At 35.6% G+C, this 17,014-nt stretch overlaps 1 protein-coding gene across 6 annotated transcripts in view; it reads left to right on the forward strand.

The window, feature by feature from the left end:
• Positions 1-1,070: 1,070 nt before the first annotated feature.
• MLLT10 (MLLT10 histone lysine methyltransferase DOT1L cofactor) overlaps positions 1,071-17,014 on the forward strand; it is a 256,506-nt gene continuing 240,562 nt past the window's right edge. For 3 of the 6 annotated variants that reach the window (XM_073677487.1, XM_073677489.1, XM_073677490.1), the window contains exon 1: positions 1,072-1,254. In XM_073677487.1, the coding sequence (XP_073533588.1) occupies positions 1,217-1,254 (38 nt within the window). In that variant the 5' untranslated portion in view covers positions 1,072-1,216. Of the gene's footprint in view, positions 1,255-17,014 lie in introns of all 6 variants that reach the window. The other 3 variants (XM_073677491.1, XM_073677497.1, XM_073677493.1) reach the window with 2 other exon arrangements.

Consider the following 17,014-nt stretch of genomic DNA (forward strand, 5'->3'; position numbering starts at 1 on the left):
TTTTTTTTGTTTTTGTTTTTTTCCTTTTTCTCTTTTAAGTGGACATTAAGTCAAAGTCAGGCTTGCACCCTAACTTCCACGGTGCTGCTTTTTTCATTTTTTTTTCTATCTATCTATCTATCTATCTATCCCATATCTATCTATCTATCAATCTATCTATCATCTATCCCATATCTATCTGTATATCTATCTAAATATTTATCCTTTCATTTGTTAAAGTTAATTTAGATTTTAAATTATCCACATAACTCGAATCTATCTATCCCTCTATCGATCAATCTATTATCTATCTATCAATCTATCTATCTATCTATCCATCTATCTCTATTCTATTTATCTCAGGAGAAAGAAATGCCAAGCAATACTAAACTGAATCCCATCTCTGGAGCATAGAGTTGGGTCAATAAATTACCCCCACTTTTTGCATATTCAATTGGGAGTGCTGCCTCTGTTTTTATTTTTCTCTTTTAAGTGGACATTAAGTCATAGTTAGACTTTCACCCTATTTTCCACGATGCTGCTTCTGTATTTTTTTTTTTAACATCTATCTATCTATCTATCTATCTATCTATCTATCTATCTATCTATCTATCTATCTATCTATCTATCTATCTATCTATCTTTATTAATATTTTGCATTATTTATTATCTCTCTCATAGCAATTCAGTTTATGTTTCTTATATCTATCTGTGTATATATGTTCATATATACTATATAAGGAAAAAAATATTTTGCAGATTTTTTTCCCCGAAAATCAGTCACATTATTATTAGTAAGCAATGCACTGACACAATTTCTAGGCTCATATTTTTTAGTGTTATGTTAAATGTTGTGCTTTCTCATTTTGTACTAAGATATGTATATATTTTTTTTTAAATGTATTAAAGCGTTTATATATTTTCTTCTTTTCACTTCTGCACATAAACAATGCATTGGAATAGTGCATAGAAATAGTTGATTTCACAAGTTAGAGGGAAAGGAGCAGGCCCCTTCTTTTGAAAGTTCAGAGCCTCTCTGCTCTCCCTCTTTCCCTCTCTGGGTGGAATTGGAGGTCCTAAACGTGAGAGATTCACAAGGAGGGGGTCTCCATCTTGCAACAACGTGCTCAGCAACTTAATCCTAAAGAAAGAGCAGGATCCAACGATTAATAAATGGGATACAGTGTATAAGCTCCTGTCCTGGGCTCTGCCAGCCTGGATCTAGCACTATTACTGGATGGAAAGCCCTGGATCTTGGATGAGATATAAGGGAAGGTAAGAATGTCTTATGCTGTTTGGAGACAATAGAGGAACAAAGGCGGTCATCATCCTCTGGGTTCACATTCGATTTTATTTTTTGCTAAATTTCATCTTAATTTGCAAATTGTTTTGTTTTTGTTTTTGTTCTGGGCTTTTGCACCTTTTTCTGTAGATTATTCGCTATGGAAAGAAAAAATTGCAGCATTATTTTTATGTTATTAGTGTGATTTATTTGAACGATCTGGAATTGATATCGGCGACTGATGGATAATCTGAAAATATTCAACCTTTTGTAAGTTTGCACCAATAAATGTATTTGCCCGATTTGAGTGTAGAAAGTTGGAGTAAACTTGCAAGTGGAGCAGCATTAATTGCAGGAACACAAAACGCAATGAAAGTTGTTTTTTTTTTTAATCTTGGAATACACAGGGTAAAAAAAGATCAGAATGAGTTAAGGGGGTGGGGGTGGGAGAGGGGCTCATTAACAACAGATCTGCTCAGAATACCCGGGTGTCAGGGGCAGACGGGCTCCAGGCTGGGAGGGTGTGGGCTGCAAATTTCGGGTGTAAAAAGAGACGGTAATATGGGGCTGGGTTGGTGTATTAGGCACATAGACCGTGGTCTACAGGAGGGCAATAGGGCAGGACTGGGTCAGGGGGCAATAGACATGGCATGCAAATAAATGGGCTGTTTTATACTTTTATTGATGGGATTAGTGAGGACAAAGCATTGTGAGGAGAATATTGAGCGGATTAATATATATATATATATATATATATATATATATATATATATATATATATATATACAAACTCAAACTCATTGTGGCATGCAAACAGAGGGGGATTTAAAAAAAAAAATATATATATATATCGCAATTATATATACAATCACTATATATATATGTATATTCAAACCCATTGTGGCATGCAAATATATGGACTGTTTTATGGTCTTATTGGTGGGATTAGTCAGGGCAAGGCAATATATATATATATATATATATATATATATATATATATATATATATATTCACCTACTATACCACTACCTACAAAGTCATTGTGGCATGCAACTGTTATTGATGGGATCAGTCAGGGAAAGGTAATGCTAGGAGCATACCGAGTGGATTTTAACATTGCATTATATATATATATACAAACTCACAGTGGCATGCAAATAAATGGGCTGCCTTATATTCGTATTGATGGGATTAGTCAGGACAAGCAATATATATATATAAAATCAGCCACTATATATGTACATATGTACATATATATATGTATATATACACACACACATGTATATGTATGTGCAAACTCATTGTGTCATGCAAATAAATGGGCTGCTTTATAGGGCAAGGAGTTATGAGTAGTGTCTTGGGTGGATTTTAAGATTGTAAAAGAAAAAAAAAATAGAATATATACATGTATGTACTATATATATATACATATACATACATATATATACACACCCACTGTCTCTTCTGTCTCCTTTTTATATGCCATTTGGCTATTTGATGAGGTAGCACAAGCCTCATATACCCCTGGGACTACACTGACATAATATACCTGACTTCAAGAATTGCACTGTAAGTCTCCTGGATGGCACATTATATTCTATTAGGCAGTTAGGACAACACAAGACATCTCCTTAGGCAGCTAATATTACACAGGGCATCCTGCCTGGCAAAGGAGACATCATTACAGATCAGACATGCCAGTTGCCATGATATAATATCATGACAGGCAGCATTAGTTTACAATTGGCATGGTGGTCATATTAGTTAAGATAGCACAGGGCAATGTGTTAGAATGACAATACTGTAGGACTCTGAATAGCTAAAGTATCTGTACATTGTAAAATACATAGAAAATGTCCTCACCATGCAAAATAAAGTGCACAAAATTAGATTAACACTAGGTTCCCACAATGATTTTTAGTGAGCTTTTTTACACAGTGTATTTTCGGAAAAATGCAAGTAACCTATTTTTCTTAATAGAAGTGGTGCAGAAAAGCTTATGTGGGAACATAACCTAAATAATTTATTAAGAGTTTATTGAGATTCAAAGCTTTCTTGAATCTGTGCATGGAGTACAATGCCTCTAATATAGCTATAGATACATATAATATCCTTTCTGTACATTTTCTTTCTGAGTGTATTAACTGTTCTGAACATATAACATATGTTAAACAATATCAAATTGTATAAAGAAGGGAAAAAAAAACTAAAAGGGATTAAAAGAGACAAAATAGTTGTATTGTTACAGAAACGTGTACATATTGATCATGTGCAGGCTGTATAAATGGTATACACTTCTAGAAGTTTCAATACTACATAGCGGAACAGCCCAGAAGACTGACTAAGTAATCCAGGAGACCAGCAAAGACTCCTTAATCTGCATAGTTATATTTATAGGTGCAGAATCTGGAGACAATATATAGTATAGATCAAGGTAACACAGATTGTTCCAATTTGTAAAAAAAAAATAAAAAAAATAATAGGGGTAAATTTCTTAAGGCATCTATTATTTTCGAAAGATCTATGTCACTTACAAATCCATTTAATGCAAAAGTGGAAATTGAATAGGAAGCCAAGAAAAAAAAATCACAATTTAGTCTAAATGCATGATCTAAGGCCTGTCCCGATATATAAAGCATGGGCATGCCTTACAGATAAATTACCAGGCCTATATTACATCCTTAAATCAAGTATTATTAACTGTACATCATATGTTTAACTGTAATGGTCCAGTTATAGTGAAATGCCTATACCTCTGCTTATAAAGCCTTGTCATGCTCACCAGGCCTTCCCCTTCAGTATATCCTTATCATGCAGATATATACAAAAGAACTCTGTAGAATTTGATAAAGAATATTAAGATAAAGTAGTATCAATTTTCTTATTGTATTGTGTCACAATTTATTTTGTCACTTTGCTCTAAATTCTAATACATTTAATAGCCTAGAACATTTATCTATTATCCATTATTTATATGGTTCCAACATATTTTGCAGCTCTGTGCAGGAAATGCAGATAAGATCCTGACCCCAAATGTAAATGCAGGATCTATCTATCTATCTATCTATCTATCTATCTATCTATCTATCTATCTATCTATCTATCTATCCATCTATCTATCCATCTATCCCATATCTGTTCGTCTATCTATCTATCTATCTATCTATCTATCTATCTATCTATCTATCTATCCCATATCTATCTATCTATCTATCCCATATCTATCTATCTATCCATCTATCTATCCATCTATCCCATATCTGTTCGTCTATCTATCTATCTATCTATCTATCTAGCTTGAGAAAGGTCCACAATATTGGACCGAAACGTTGCCTCAGTCACATGGGCTATTAAACAAGATCTTTTTGCACTTTATATTGATGTGTGCTGTCTCTGGATTTTTTTGGATATCTATCTATCTATCTATCTATCTATCTATCTATCTATCTATCTATCTATCTATCTATCTATCTATCTATCTATCTATCTATCCGAAACCATGTTATTTCCTCTGACATAATAGATTGTGAGTTATGTATAGCACAGTGCAGTCAGCACATGGGTGTCACTTGTTATAATCCAGTCTGAAGAGTTTGCAAAGTTTATAAATACAACTCTTTGATCATTAAGCAGATCTTCATGCTGGGCCAGGACTGAGAGGGTTAAGCAGACATGAGGATGCTACCTTTCTGCTTACAGCCTGACACATGTATATGTTCTATAATCCCCTTGTTTGTAGTATTGCCAAGAGCTGCAGCCAGGGCAGGGAATGGTGGGGGGAGTTAAGTGCCTGGGTTGGGGTGTTGGAGGAGGAGGAGGGACAGTGACATTAGTAACACATACTTATCAATGTCCATAGAACCTAAATAACAGGCAAGTAACAGCACAAGTTATTATTTTAGTAAAACTCAATTATTATGGCCTGGTGCATTTGAAAGTTACAGTAATGCTGCAAAGGACTGACACCTAATGCAGCTGGTTACTATAATGCATGTTGTGTCATTCTGTAGCGAGGCCCCACTGATGACTGATATACCATACAATCACTACGTACTATACTAGGCATTTTTTATATTGGGGTGAACAATCTAAGTTCTGGCGATGCTACATATTTGCTGAAGAATAGTATGTCTTGTGATCCTGCAAACTAACAGGTTCTAATCCAATTTGGGAGCATTTTTCCCATAGAAATAAATAGGATCTGTAACAATCAGTTGTTGTTTTTATTTTTACAAAAACCTACTATAAAAAGCACTAGGTTGACTGTGTCCTAATTGTGCAATTACGATAATTGTTTATGCAATCATGTTTCTACTGCTGTATATATACATTATATACTGTATATATATATATATATATATATATATATATATATATATATATATATATATATTAATAACAGGAAAACAGCCACACAGTCCTAATGTTGTGGGTGCAATACTTCCTCAAGCAACCAGCCAAAAAGCCTCCAAACCTAGAAAAAATGGAGTGAATGCAGCACTCCAACATGCTTGAGAAAAGCTTCAAGTGAGGAGCTGAAATGTTGCATGTATCTGTGTGAATAAAGTTCACTTTTTCACTTATTTCCATTGAAGTGCTGCCTCCACTCTAATTTCTCTCTCTATTATACTATTCTAAATATATATATATGCACAATGATTTGTCATCTTTGATTCATGCAAACAAAGAAGAAAACAATTTAAAGGACATAGTAAATAGCAAATTAATAAAGATTATTGACCCTTTATTTTGCCATAAATATCCAAAACCTAGGTATTTTTGGCTACGTACGGTGCAGCAGAATATGTTGGCTCTATATAGGCAACAAAAAATAAATGCATAAATTCTCCTCATTAAACCTCATTGTAATCAGTGTTTAGGGAGCACCAATAAGTGGAGATGAGCGAATCTTTTCAAATTCCAACTCCTCAGGTTTGCAAATTTTTCCCCAAAAATTCAATCAACAGCGAATCACAAGTATTCCAATTGTCCTGAAAAGAGGTGTGTAACTCTGCGATCTTCCAGGACTGTATCCAACCTATTTCAAGCTCTTTAATGCAAACACAGGCTTAGTAATATTTTTTTATTTGTTTATTTATTTTACTCACTTATATAGCACCATTAATTACACAGCACTTTACAGATATTAGCATTGCTGTCCCCATTGGGGCTCACAATCTAGATTCCCTATCAGTATGTCTTTAGAGTGTGGGAGGAAACCAGAGAACCCGGAGGAAATCCACACAAACATGGGGAGAACATACAAACTCCTTGCAGATGTTGTCCTTATTAAAGTGATCTCCACATATATAGCTATGAGTAAACAGATGGTAACTGTTCTTCACTCTTGTCTATAATGTTTATTCAGCATTTTATAACTTTCTCTATCGTTATTGCTAAGCTATGATTTGTGACATTAACCTCACTATCCTGATTCACCCTAAAATGGCTGCTGCATTTCCTGACTCTGCTTTTATACAGTCTATTATAATCACTCCTGATTGGCTGTGCAATACCATGTTATGTGATAGCAGCAAGGCATTATGGGGAAGCCTACCCGGCTATGCCTTAGAGCATGTAAGCCTTTTCAGGCTAATGCAGTCTTCTACAGTGTTTAAAATGGTGGAAAGCATTTTTGTTTGCAGTTTGCGCAAGTAAATCACTATTTTTTTTTACATTTTCCGAATCCAGAAAACTTCATAAAATTCAGCATCAATTTTATTTGCATCAAATCTATTCACTAATGTCTACCAATAAGTTCAGTAGCAAGAAGGAACATATTGAACTTATAGACTGAGTTCAAGCTTGGGCAGTAAGTGCTGTAGTATTACTACAAGGTGTTTGCTGTGATATTATTATATTTTTTTTGTTTGGGAGGAGGGGGTATTTTACAAAAACTAGTTTTAGCAAGTGTTACCGGAATTCGCAAAATATCATATATTTTCATTTCAGTTTTCCACAATGAAGTTAATAAAAAATACCAGGCATGCAAAAAAAAAGTGCCCAAAATTTCTGCAAAAAATTGCAATATTTGAATGGAAATGTAATATATGTGAGTATACACATACACGTACACAGGTAGTGTAAGATTCTGTGCAGGCATGCAGGCGAGTTATGTGTGAGCAATCTTGTGTGAGTCAGGTAGGAGTCACACCAGGGTTCATCTCTTTCAGGTTGTGATATGTATCTTGTAAAAAAGAAGTTGCTTTGATGAATCTTAATAATTTCTGTGGCTGTAGGGTACAATGTTGATGCCAAAATGTATTAATTTGATTAATTTGTACTAGTTGAATCTGGCATTTGTGTTGTCCATACTGATACTTTGTATCAGTAAGGTTAATTACCCACGATGAGTTTTTGACGCTGCGTATTTTCGCTGAACAAAAAAAAAAACGCATCGTCTTTTTCATTTCCAGTAAAGTGGATGGTATTTATCGAAATCTCGTGCCCACTGTGCTTTGTTCCTTCACCTGCGGTCCTTGTTTCAAATCCGCAACATGTCAATTTCTCTTGTGGGTACGCTGAGTTTTATGTGCAGATTTTCCACATTCGATTTGGAAATTCTGCATGAAAAAAAAAAGCTTATGCATTTTTTCCGCTGCGGAAGCATGCGTGTATCAATATAATGCTTTCAAAGCCAAATCGGAGGAAGAATCAAAAACAATTTTTTTTTTAAATTTATATAGCACCCAACATATTCCACAGTGCTTTACAATTCAGACACATTATTGGCACTGTCCCCATTGGGGCTCACAATCTAAATTCCCTATTATTAAGTCTTTGAAGTGTGGGAGGAAACCAGAGAAACCCCACACAAACATGGGGAGGACATACAAACTCCTTGCAGATGTTGTCCTTGATGGGATTTGAACCCAGGACCCCAGTGCTACAAAGCAACAGTGCTAACCACTGAGCCACTGTGCTGCCCTTCAAAACAAAGCAGTTTACTTAAAATATGACATACCAATAAGAGACAAAAACCACAGCGTCAACAATGCGATAAAAACGCATGTAAAAATGCAAGTATGTAATATACTTAATAAGTGCAGGAAATCTACAGCATCGAAAATTCACCAAATACTCATGGTGGGAACGTTGCCTTATATATGAGCAATCTTGTGTGAGTCAGGCAGGAGAAAAAATGATGCATCCTAATAATTTCTGTGGTGTGTAAAATTCATGCAAAAATGCATTAGTTTGTACTAGTTCAGTCTGGTATTTGTGGTGTCCATCCTGATATTTGTATACTTTGTATCAGTTGAAACACTGTACAATTTTCCATAAAAAGTTGATGAATAACTGATACAAACAGTTGTCACTTCCCGCATCAATTGTTGCACCAGCTGAAAATAAATAGATACAGAACCTACAAAATAATGAGACTCTAAGCCACAAAAACTAAAGAGAAGCTAGTATAGAGTTAAGATTCATCTGAAAAGTTTATTTAAGGCTGTGTGCCCACGTAGCGTTTTACAAGCGTATATGCTGCGGAATTTCCGCAGCGTAAACGCTTGGGAAACGCTTGGTAATCCGCCCCCCATGGTCCCCAATGACAAGCCGCAATGTCAATGCCCATGTTGTGGATTTTTCCGCAGCGTTTATGTTGCGCTCAAAAATCCGCAGAATGTCCATTAATTTTGCGGACACGCAGCGTAATCGCCGCCATTGACTTGCATTGAATCGCATAATATCCGTGTCAGTACATTTGTACTCACGGATTATATGCGTTTCTATGTGCGGATGGTACCCAAGTCTGGAGGAGAGGAGACTCTCCTCCAGACCTGGGTGCCATAGAAACTGTGAAAAAAAAGAATTTAAAATTAAAAATAAAGTTTATACTCAACTTCCGTTGTCCTCCCGGTGTTTTGTCTGCTCCGTCCGGTATCTTGCAATGCTCACGCTGTTATGAAGGACCTGCCATGACGTCACTGAGTCATGTGACCCATCACATGGCTCAATGACGTCACCGCAGGTCCTTCACACCACCGCGAGCCGCCCAACACACTGGACGGAGCAGACAAAGCACCAGGAGGACAACGGAAGGTGAGTATAAACTTTATTTTTTTATTTTTTACCATTCTTATTTTTTTTTTTAAACTAACTTGGTCACACTGCTATAAATCCATGCTGGTTGCATGGATTTATATAGTGTGAACAAGTTGTCAAGCACTTTCCAAGTGATGCTAAAATCGCTTGGAAAAGTGCTTGATAACCCGCATGTAGAAATACATGCAAAAACGCTTGACAAATGCTTCTACCTGGCGGGAAAAACGCATGTAAAAAATGCATGCGTTTTTCCTGCCAGAGAGAAGCGTAAAAAATATGCAGCATTTCTGCATCGTGGGCACATAGCCTGACTTTTTATTTTTTTATTTTACTGTCAAGCTGTGTGCCCAGGATGAGTTTTTGGTAGTTTTTGACGCTGGGTATTTTCGCAGCGTCTTACAGTTCCAGCAAAGTGGATGGGAGTTATAGAAATCTCCTGCCGACTGTGCTTCTTTTTTTACTCAGCGTAAACTGACCTGCGTTGCGTGCTTCAAATCCCCAGCATGTCGCTTTCTCTTACGTGTACGCTGAGTATTATGTGCAGATTTTTCACATAGACTTGCATTAGATACTCAAAATCCACAGGTTAAAAAAATGTACATGAGTCTTCAGTGCGGAAATGCATCAAAAACGCATATGATCCGCACATGATTGTATCAATAAACTTTTATCAAAGCCAAATACCAGGAAGTATCAAAAACAAAGCAGCTTTGTTTAAAACATGACATACCAAAAAGCGATTAATAAAAACTGCAGCGTCAAAAACGTGAAAAAAAAAAGCATGCAAACGTACAATAAAAAACCGCAAGTAACCTAATTTACTTAGGTACAGAAATTCTGCAACATAAAAAAGCTGATTGTGGGAGCATAGCCTTATAAATAATAATAATAAAAAAAGCACAGAGAAAAATACTGATTTCTGACCTTTGTGCATCAGATTTGTTTTCATATTTTTGTTACTGTTGCACTCATCATTAGAAATACATAGGATTCACTTACTTTTTTTTGTGCATCGGACCTAAAAAGAAATGTGTCATTTTGCTCAGAATTTCCAAAGCAGACTAATGTGCTATAGTTTGCATCCAAGAGGAAGAATGAATGCAATCTGTTAGTTTATACGTACATTTCTTTACAAAAAAAAAAGAGAACGCTATATTAGTGGTCACTATGTAACACCAGTTAATGGATACATTTCCAACTACTCGGCTATCTCTCCCGAGCATGCATTCGTCATGCATACATATATATGGCACTGTATCATTTAGCTTTGTCTGTAGACCAGAAGGTTGAGTTTTGCAAGGGATCCTGACAAGTTGCACACAGTGCTGCCCTATGTTGCAGAATCAGGGTCAGTCTCCTTTATTTATCTCGGTGATAAAGCGCACACAGATGTCATAGACTTATGCATTAAATATACATGCGGTAATAATGGCTTGTGCTGCAGGGGTTAAGCTGCAGGCTCTATAGCCCACTGTGCATCCCCTGCTTTATCACGTGGTCACCACTGAGCTCCCAGGTTGACCTTTCCCCTTTCCCCAGTGTTCCATTCAGAGCTCTTTCTCTTCCCCTCCCCCCCTTTTCTCTCTGGCCCTCTGGAGAATCCCTGATCAGGCCCCGTGACGTCACCAGTGGTCAGGGGTTCCATTCACAGGATACCCCTCCAAAGAGTCAGAGGCTCCTACTCCTTCCCAGGGATGAGGAGCTCACACTCTCTCTCCTAAACCCCATAAATATTATCACTACTCATTCATATACATAGGTAAAATAAACATAGAGATCCATAGGAGGAAACAGTACTGAGCAAATCAGTGCAAAACAGATACATTAGGAGAGGACGCTGCTCTGGTGCAAGCTTACAATTTATATAATGGACACATGAATATTGCCCGTTATCAGGGGAGAAGCTATAGGACTATAGGAGGTGCGGAGGTTGTAGTTGTGCCCAGGTGTAAGGTTATCTGCGCACATTCCGGAATTGCTTGCAGAAATTTCTGCAGCGTTTCTGCATCTCTTGGCAGCAAAAACACTGCGGAAATTCTGCACGTTTTTGTTGTGTTTTATTTTTTGCATTTTCACGCGTTTTGTGTGCATTTTTGCCTGCGGATTTGCCATGCATTTTTTCCAATGCATTGTATAGAAAAAAAATGCTTCTTTTTCCGCACATGAAATTCTGTAAGGAAAAATCCTGATCATGTGCACAGATCTTGCAAAAACTCATAGGAAATGCTGGGATAAGGTTTGCAATGGGTTTTTACAGCATCAAAAAACGCGCCGTTTGCACATAGCCTAAGAGCTGTAGGGCTGAAAAGGTCTCTGCGTCCCATATGCAAAGCCAAGTAGTATAAATGATGCATGGTAGTTGGGAACCTCATTGGACATTTTGCATTTTGGCCCCGAAAGCTTCAGGTTACCCTTCGGCCACACAATCTATCACCATGGCTGTTATACATAACATCTATTGCTTTTGCAAATTGTTTGAAATCCATCTGCTATGTTTTATTCGCAACTGATTCATTTTTTAATCCATAATTTTAAGAATTGAAAAAAAAAAAGAGAAAGAGAAAAAAAATCTTAATCAATTTGTCAAATATTTACTTTGCAAAATCTGTTTTCTAAAAGTTATCAATAAATAAACAAACACAAGATAAATATGAAAAATGTCATTCACCATTAGGGCTCGAGTCAGGACCGTATTTTCGGTCAGACTGCTGTCCGTTAAAAAAATGGATCACACTCGGACCAATGTTATTCAATGGGGCGGTGCCGATGAGCGATTATTTTCACTGATTGAATCTGCGTGTGAGATAAAGCACAGCATGCAGATTTTCCTCCGAAAATAGAATTCAAGTCTGTGGGTGTGAGAAAAAAAATCGGAGGCCATACGGAGCCACAGTTTAATATCTGAGTTTTACGGATATATTGCAATTCTGTGACATAGGAAACTGTAAATGATTAATAGCTGCTGAGTAAAAAAAAACGGATTGTACACAGATGACAAGTGAGAAAAAATCATCCTACTTTTCTGGATGCAACTCTGAACGATTTTTTATACTTTTTTTTATACTATTATTATGTTTATGGCTCACCTCATTGCATAGAATTAAGTAAATGCAGCTATTGTGCTTTTGTACCTGTTTATAATCCATGGTGGTGTTCACATGTCTATATATTTTGGCTCATCTATATCCAAAAAAACAGTACAGAAACATCTGTTTTTGATCAGAGTCACAGATTAAAATTACCCATACAAGTCTATGGGTCAGTGAAAATCATGGAAAGCGGACAGATGCCATCCGTGTGAGGTTTCCGTGATTAACATTGCAATGGATAGGAGAAGCTTTGTCATTTATTAATTATATTTTTTTCCAATAAGAAAATCACTTATAAAATCCTAATGGCAAAAACTGACACACGGACCAAACACTGCTGAAAATTAGATCAAAAACACTGATGAAACACAGACTATTTTTGTGCAGAAAAATCACTGGTATCAGAATGAGGCCTTTTATGCAATGGTAATTACAGTACCCGATAGTAACAAAAGTACTAAAGGTTATGTTAGTATCTGTGGTTACTTGTAAAACTATTATTATATTGTTATGAAAATACTAATTTTCTTTACATTTTTATTTGGTGACGCCTATATATTTTTATTATTATATATAATTAGTATTTTTTTTTATTGATCTACAGCAAAATCCAGTCATTGTAATTTATTAATATAAATAATAGGAAAAGAAAGCCAATATTATTATATAATAATACTGTTAATGACACTATTAATATTAAATATAATAAATAATATATATATTATTAAAACATTTTATTAATAAAAAAAATGTAAAAAAATGAAATATAGTGCATAATTAGCTTGTAGGTAAGATACAGTCCTTGAAGCTATTATTATATTATTATGTTACAACCAAGCACAAGGCTAAAACATCTAAAGTTTGCAAGTCAGCACCTGAGAAGACAAGTGGATTGCATCATAATTACATAGGCATTTATACAGGTGAATAAGAGGATTAATAGAACCATCACACATTTTATTCAGGGTCATTCATTATTTATCATGAGACCGTGCTTATATTAACTGCTAATTGAAATAAAATTGAAGGTGGCAAATAGCACAAGAATGAACTTGTATGGATCCCCCCCACCCCCAGAAGAAAAGAAAAAAAAAAGAACACAGGCCGGGTCTAAATAGGAGGAACTTGCCACATGTGTAGCTGTCAAGGTTCAGTGATCTGAATGAGTGAGACTCCTGAGATCTGGACCCAAAAACGACATTCTAATGGGACAATTCAAACAGTAACCCTTTATCTGCAGAATGATCCAATCGTTATCATAGCGGCTAAAATAAATCCCCCCTTATACATTATTTTAGAGGTGAGCATTCATTGAAAAAAAAACAAAAACAAAAAATGCACATAAACGACAAAGCCACTCCCCCCCCGATTCATCATTATTGTTTCCTCCAGTTTTCTCGCTTTAGTATATGCGCCTTATTATGTGCTATACATTTTGCGCTCGTTTTTAAATTATTCTTCTGTTTTCAGTCATTTTTTCTATTATTTTTCCTTTACAACTTTGCTTATCCATATGTTTAAACAGATTCATGAAAAGCAACTTTTTACCAAATTTCACATTTTTTTGGTGCATCTCACTCCATTCCTTGCCCGGTAATAAGGTTTCTGGTGGAGTCTTTAAACTGGCCCATTTTAGGACAAACTTGGGATTTTATGAAAGGATTTGCAACTTTTTAAAACAAAAACAAAGATCATTTTTGATTTTGTATCAAACTTAAGAACCACGAACAAGACACAAGACAAAAAAGAAAAGAAAAGTGACTTTACTAAATCGGAAATGATGAAATCGGGGCCAAAGTGTTTGGCAAGTGTATCAGTTTCTCTTTAGGTTGTTTTATATTTTAGGATGAAAGTACAAAGAATTATGCAAAATATAAGAAAAATCTTTATTTTCCAATGTAATAGATGAGAAAAAAAATAGTGAATGTGGAAGTGGAAATTCCTTTTGTAAATTCATGTAGTAATTGTGCATATTGATATGTTTGCATATTTCTTTATGTTAAAAAAGATAGATTTGAGATAAATAGATATATATTAATAATGAGCCCCTTAGTGTCCGGTGCTAAACGCCGAACACTGACTTCACGAGAAGTTTGGGAGGAGAGAAAGAGATTTTCTACCTCAAAAGTTTGGGCCCCCATTTTTCAATGGGGTTCGGGTTGTGGTTCAAGTTCTTTTGGAATAAAGTTTGGGTCGTGTACCAGAAACCGAACTTCCATGGATCCGCTCATTCCTAATAGATATGAGACAGATAGATAGATAGATAGATAGATAGATATGGATATATAGATAGATATGAGATAGATAGATAGATAGATAAATAAATAAATAAATAGATAAATAAATAAATAAATACAGTTGAAACCAGAAGTTTACATACACCCAAGGGCAAAAGGAAAAGACCTTGTGAAGATGATGGCGGAAGCTGGTAAGATTGTGTCAATATCCACAGTGAAACGAGTACTGTATCAACATGGACTGAAAGGCCATTCTGCCAGGAAGAAGCCATTACTCCAAAAGAAACATATAAAAGCCAGATTAATGTTTGAAAATGCACACAGGAACAAAGACCTTCATTTTTGGAGACATATCCTGTGGTTCGATGAAACTAAAATTGAACTTTTTGGGCAAAATTACCATTGTTAAGTTTGGAGGAAAAAGGGAGAAGCTTGGAAGCCTAAGAACACCATCCCAACTGTGAAACATGGTGGTGGCAGCATCATGTTGTGGGGTTGTTTTGGTGCAGGAGGGACTGGTGCACTTCACAAAATAGATGGCATCATGAGAAAGGAAGATTATGTGGCAATACTAAATCAACATCTAAAGACATCAGCCAGGAAGTTAAAGCTTGGACGGAAATCGGTCTTCCAAATGGATAATGAGAATGACCCAAAACATTCTGCCAAAATGGTAATAAAGTGGCTTAAGGATAACAAAGTCAATGTTTTGGAGTGGCCATCACAAAGCCCTGATATCAATCCTAATGAAAATTTATGGGCAAAGCTGAAAAGGCAGGTGCGAGAAAGGCGACCTACAAACCTGGATCAGTTACACCAGTTTTGTCAGGAGGAATGGGCCCAAATTCCGACCAACTATTCTATTGTGAGAAGCTTGTGGAAGGATATCCCAAATGTTTGACCCAAGTTATTCAGTTTAAGGGAAATGGTACCAAATACTAATGAAATGTATGTAAACTTTTGACTTTGCAGTAAGTAATAAAAATGACTTAAAACATTCTCTCTCATTATTCTGGTATTTGACAAATCTTAAAAATTATAATAATCCTAACTGACCTAAAACAGCAAAGGTTTATTCTGATTTCATGTCAGATACTGAGAAAAACATGCAGATGTGTCTTTTTATATAGTGTATGTAAACTTCTGGTTTCAACTGTAGATAGATAGATATAGATATGGGATAGATGCTAGATATATTATTTTCATGGATAAAACAAGTACCCATTATAGTCTATGGGGCTGTTCACATATCTGAAAGGTCTGCAAAAAATCATGGGGTCATGTTCATTTATGAGTAGAATCACAGATCAAAATGACAAACACAAGTCTACGGATCTGTGAAAATCATGGACAGCACACAGATGCCATCCATGTACAATCCGTGCGCTGTCCGTGATTAACATTTCAATAAATAGGAGAAACTTTGAATTTTCTTTTTCACCAGTGAAAATCACAGACCAAACACTCATAGTAGAACCTGAGACACTGAGCAAACACTGATGAAAATCAGATGAAAAACACTGATGACACTTGGATTGGTTTTTGCGTACTTGAAAAATCACTGACGTCTGAATGAGATTAATGGGATCCATCATGATCAATGAGAAAAAAAAATGTAAAAGTGAATTGATGATTGTATCGTCCTCTCAGAAACAAGTTTCTTGGAACCTAGAAGTAGTATACATTTTTCTTGCAACCTAGCCAAGTACGTAATAGACAGATGTATATAAAGCTCCATCTCAGGTGACTTCATTATTGAGAAGCAGGTTTAATAAGATCTTGAGGCTTTGGTGAAAAAAAGTCTATTAAGAGTAGAACATTTGGTCCTTGCTGCTTCAGTAGCCGGGAAACCACGAACGTTAATATTAATGGGGCTACAGAGAATGTAAGGCACAAGGCTTTTGTAAAGTAAGAGGTATGTACCCACCCTATCACCTCATGAACTTATTTTCTTCTAAGTAAGAAAGCATTTTATATATATATATATATATATATATATATATATATATATATATATATATATATATATTTATTTTTTAAATAATAGTTTTTAGAGTCTTTGTTACATTTTGCCATTGGATGCAACATACGTTTCATATTTTAGGGAGACATGCGACAAAAAAAAGTAAATAGGTAAATACAAACAAATTTTGATACAGTTATAGAGAGATAGAAAATATATATTTTATATTGTCTATTTTATATGTGTTTGCCTGTTTCTTCATATTTTCGCCATTGTGGTAGGAGTTTGGGGTTTCCAGTTGTTTTTGACCGATTCATCAATTGCGACTTTTTAAAAAGGTACAAACTTTAGCACAAATGTGCTCCCCCTGGAGTCATTCTATGTATGCCACATATTTTTATGCAATTTTGCAAAACAT

Source organism: Phyllobates terribilis, unplaced genomic scaffold, assembly GCF_046119375.1.
Source record: "Phyllobates terribilis strain yellow unplaced genomic scaffold, ASM4611937v1 Scaffold_4__5_contigs__length_816908805, whole genome shotgun sequence".
In the NCBI taxonomy this organism is placed as follows: Eukaryota; Metazoa; Chordata; class Amphibia; order Anura; family Dendrobatidae; genus Phyllobates; species Phyllobates terribilis.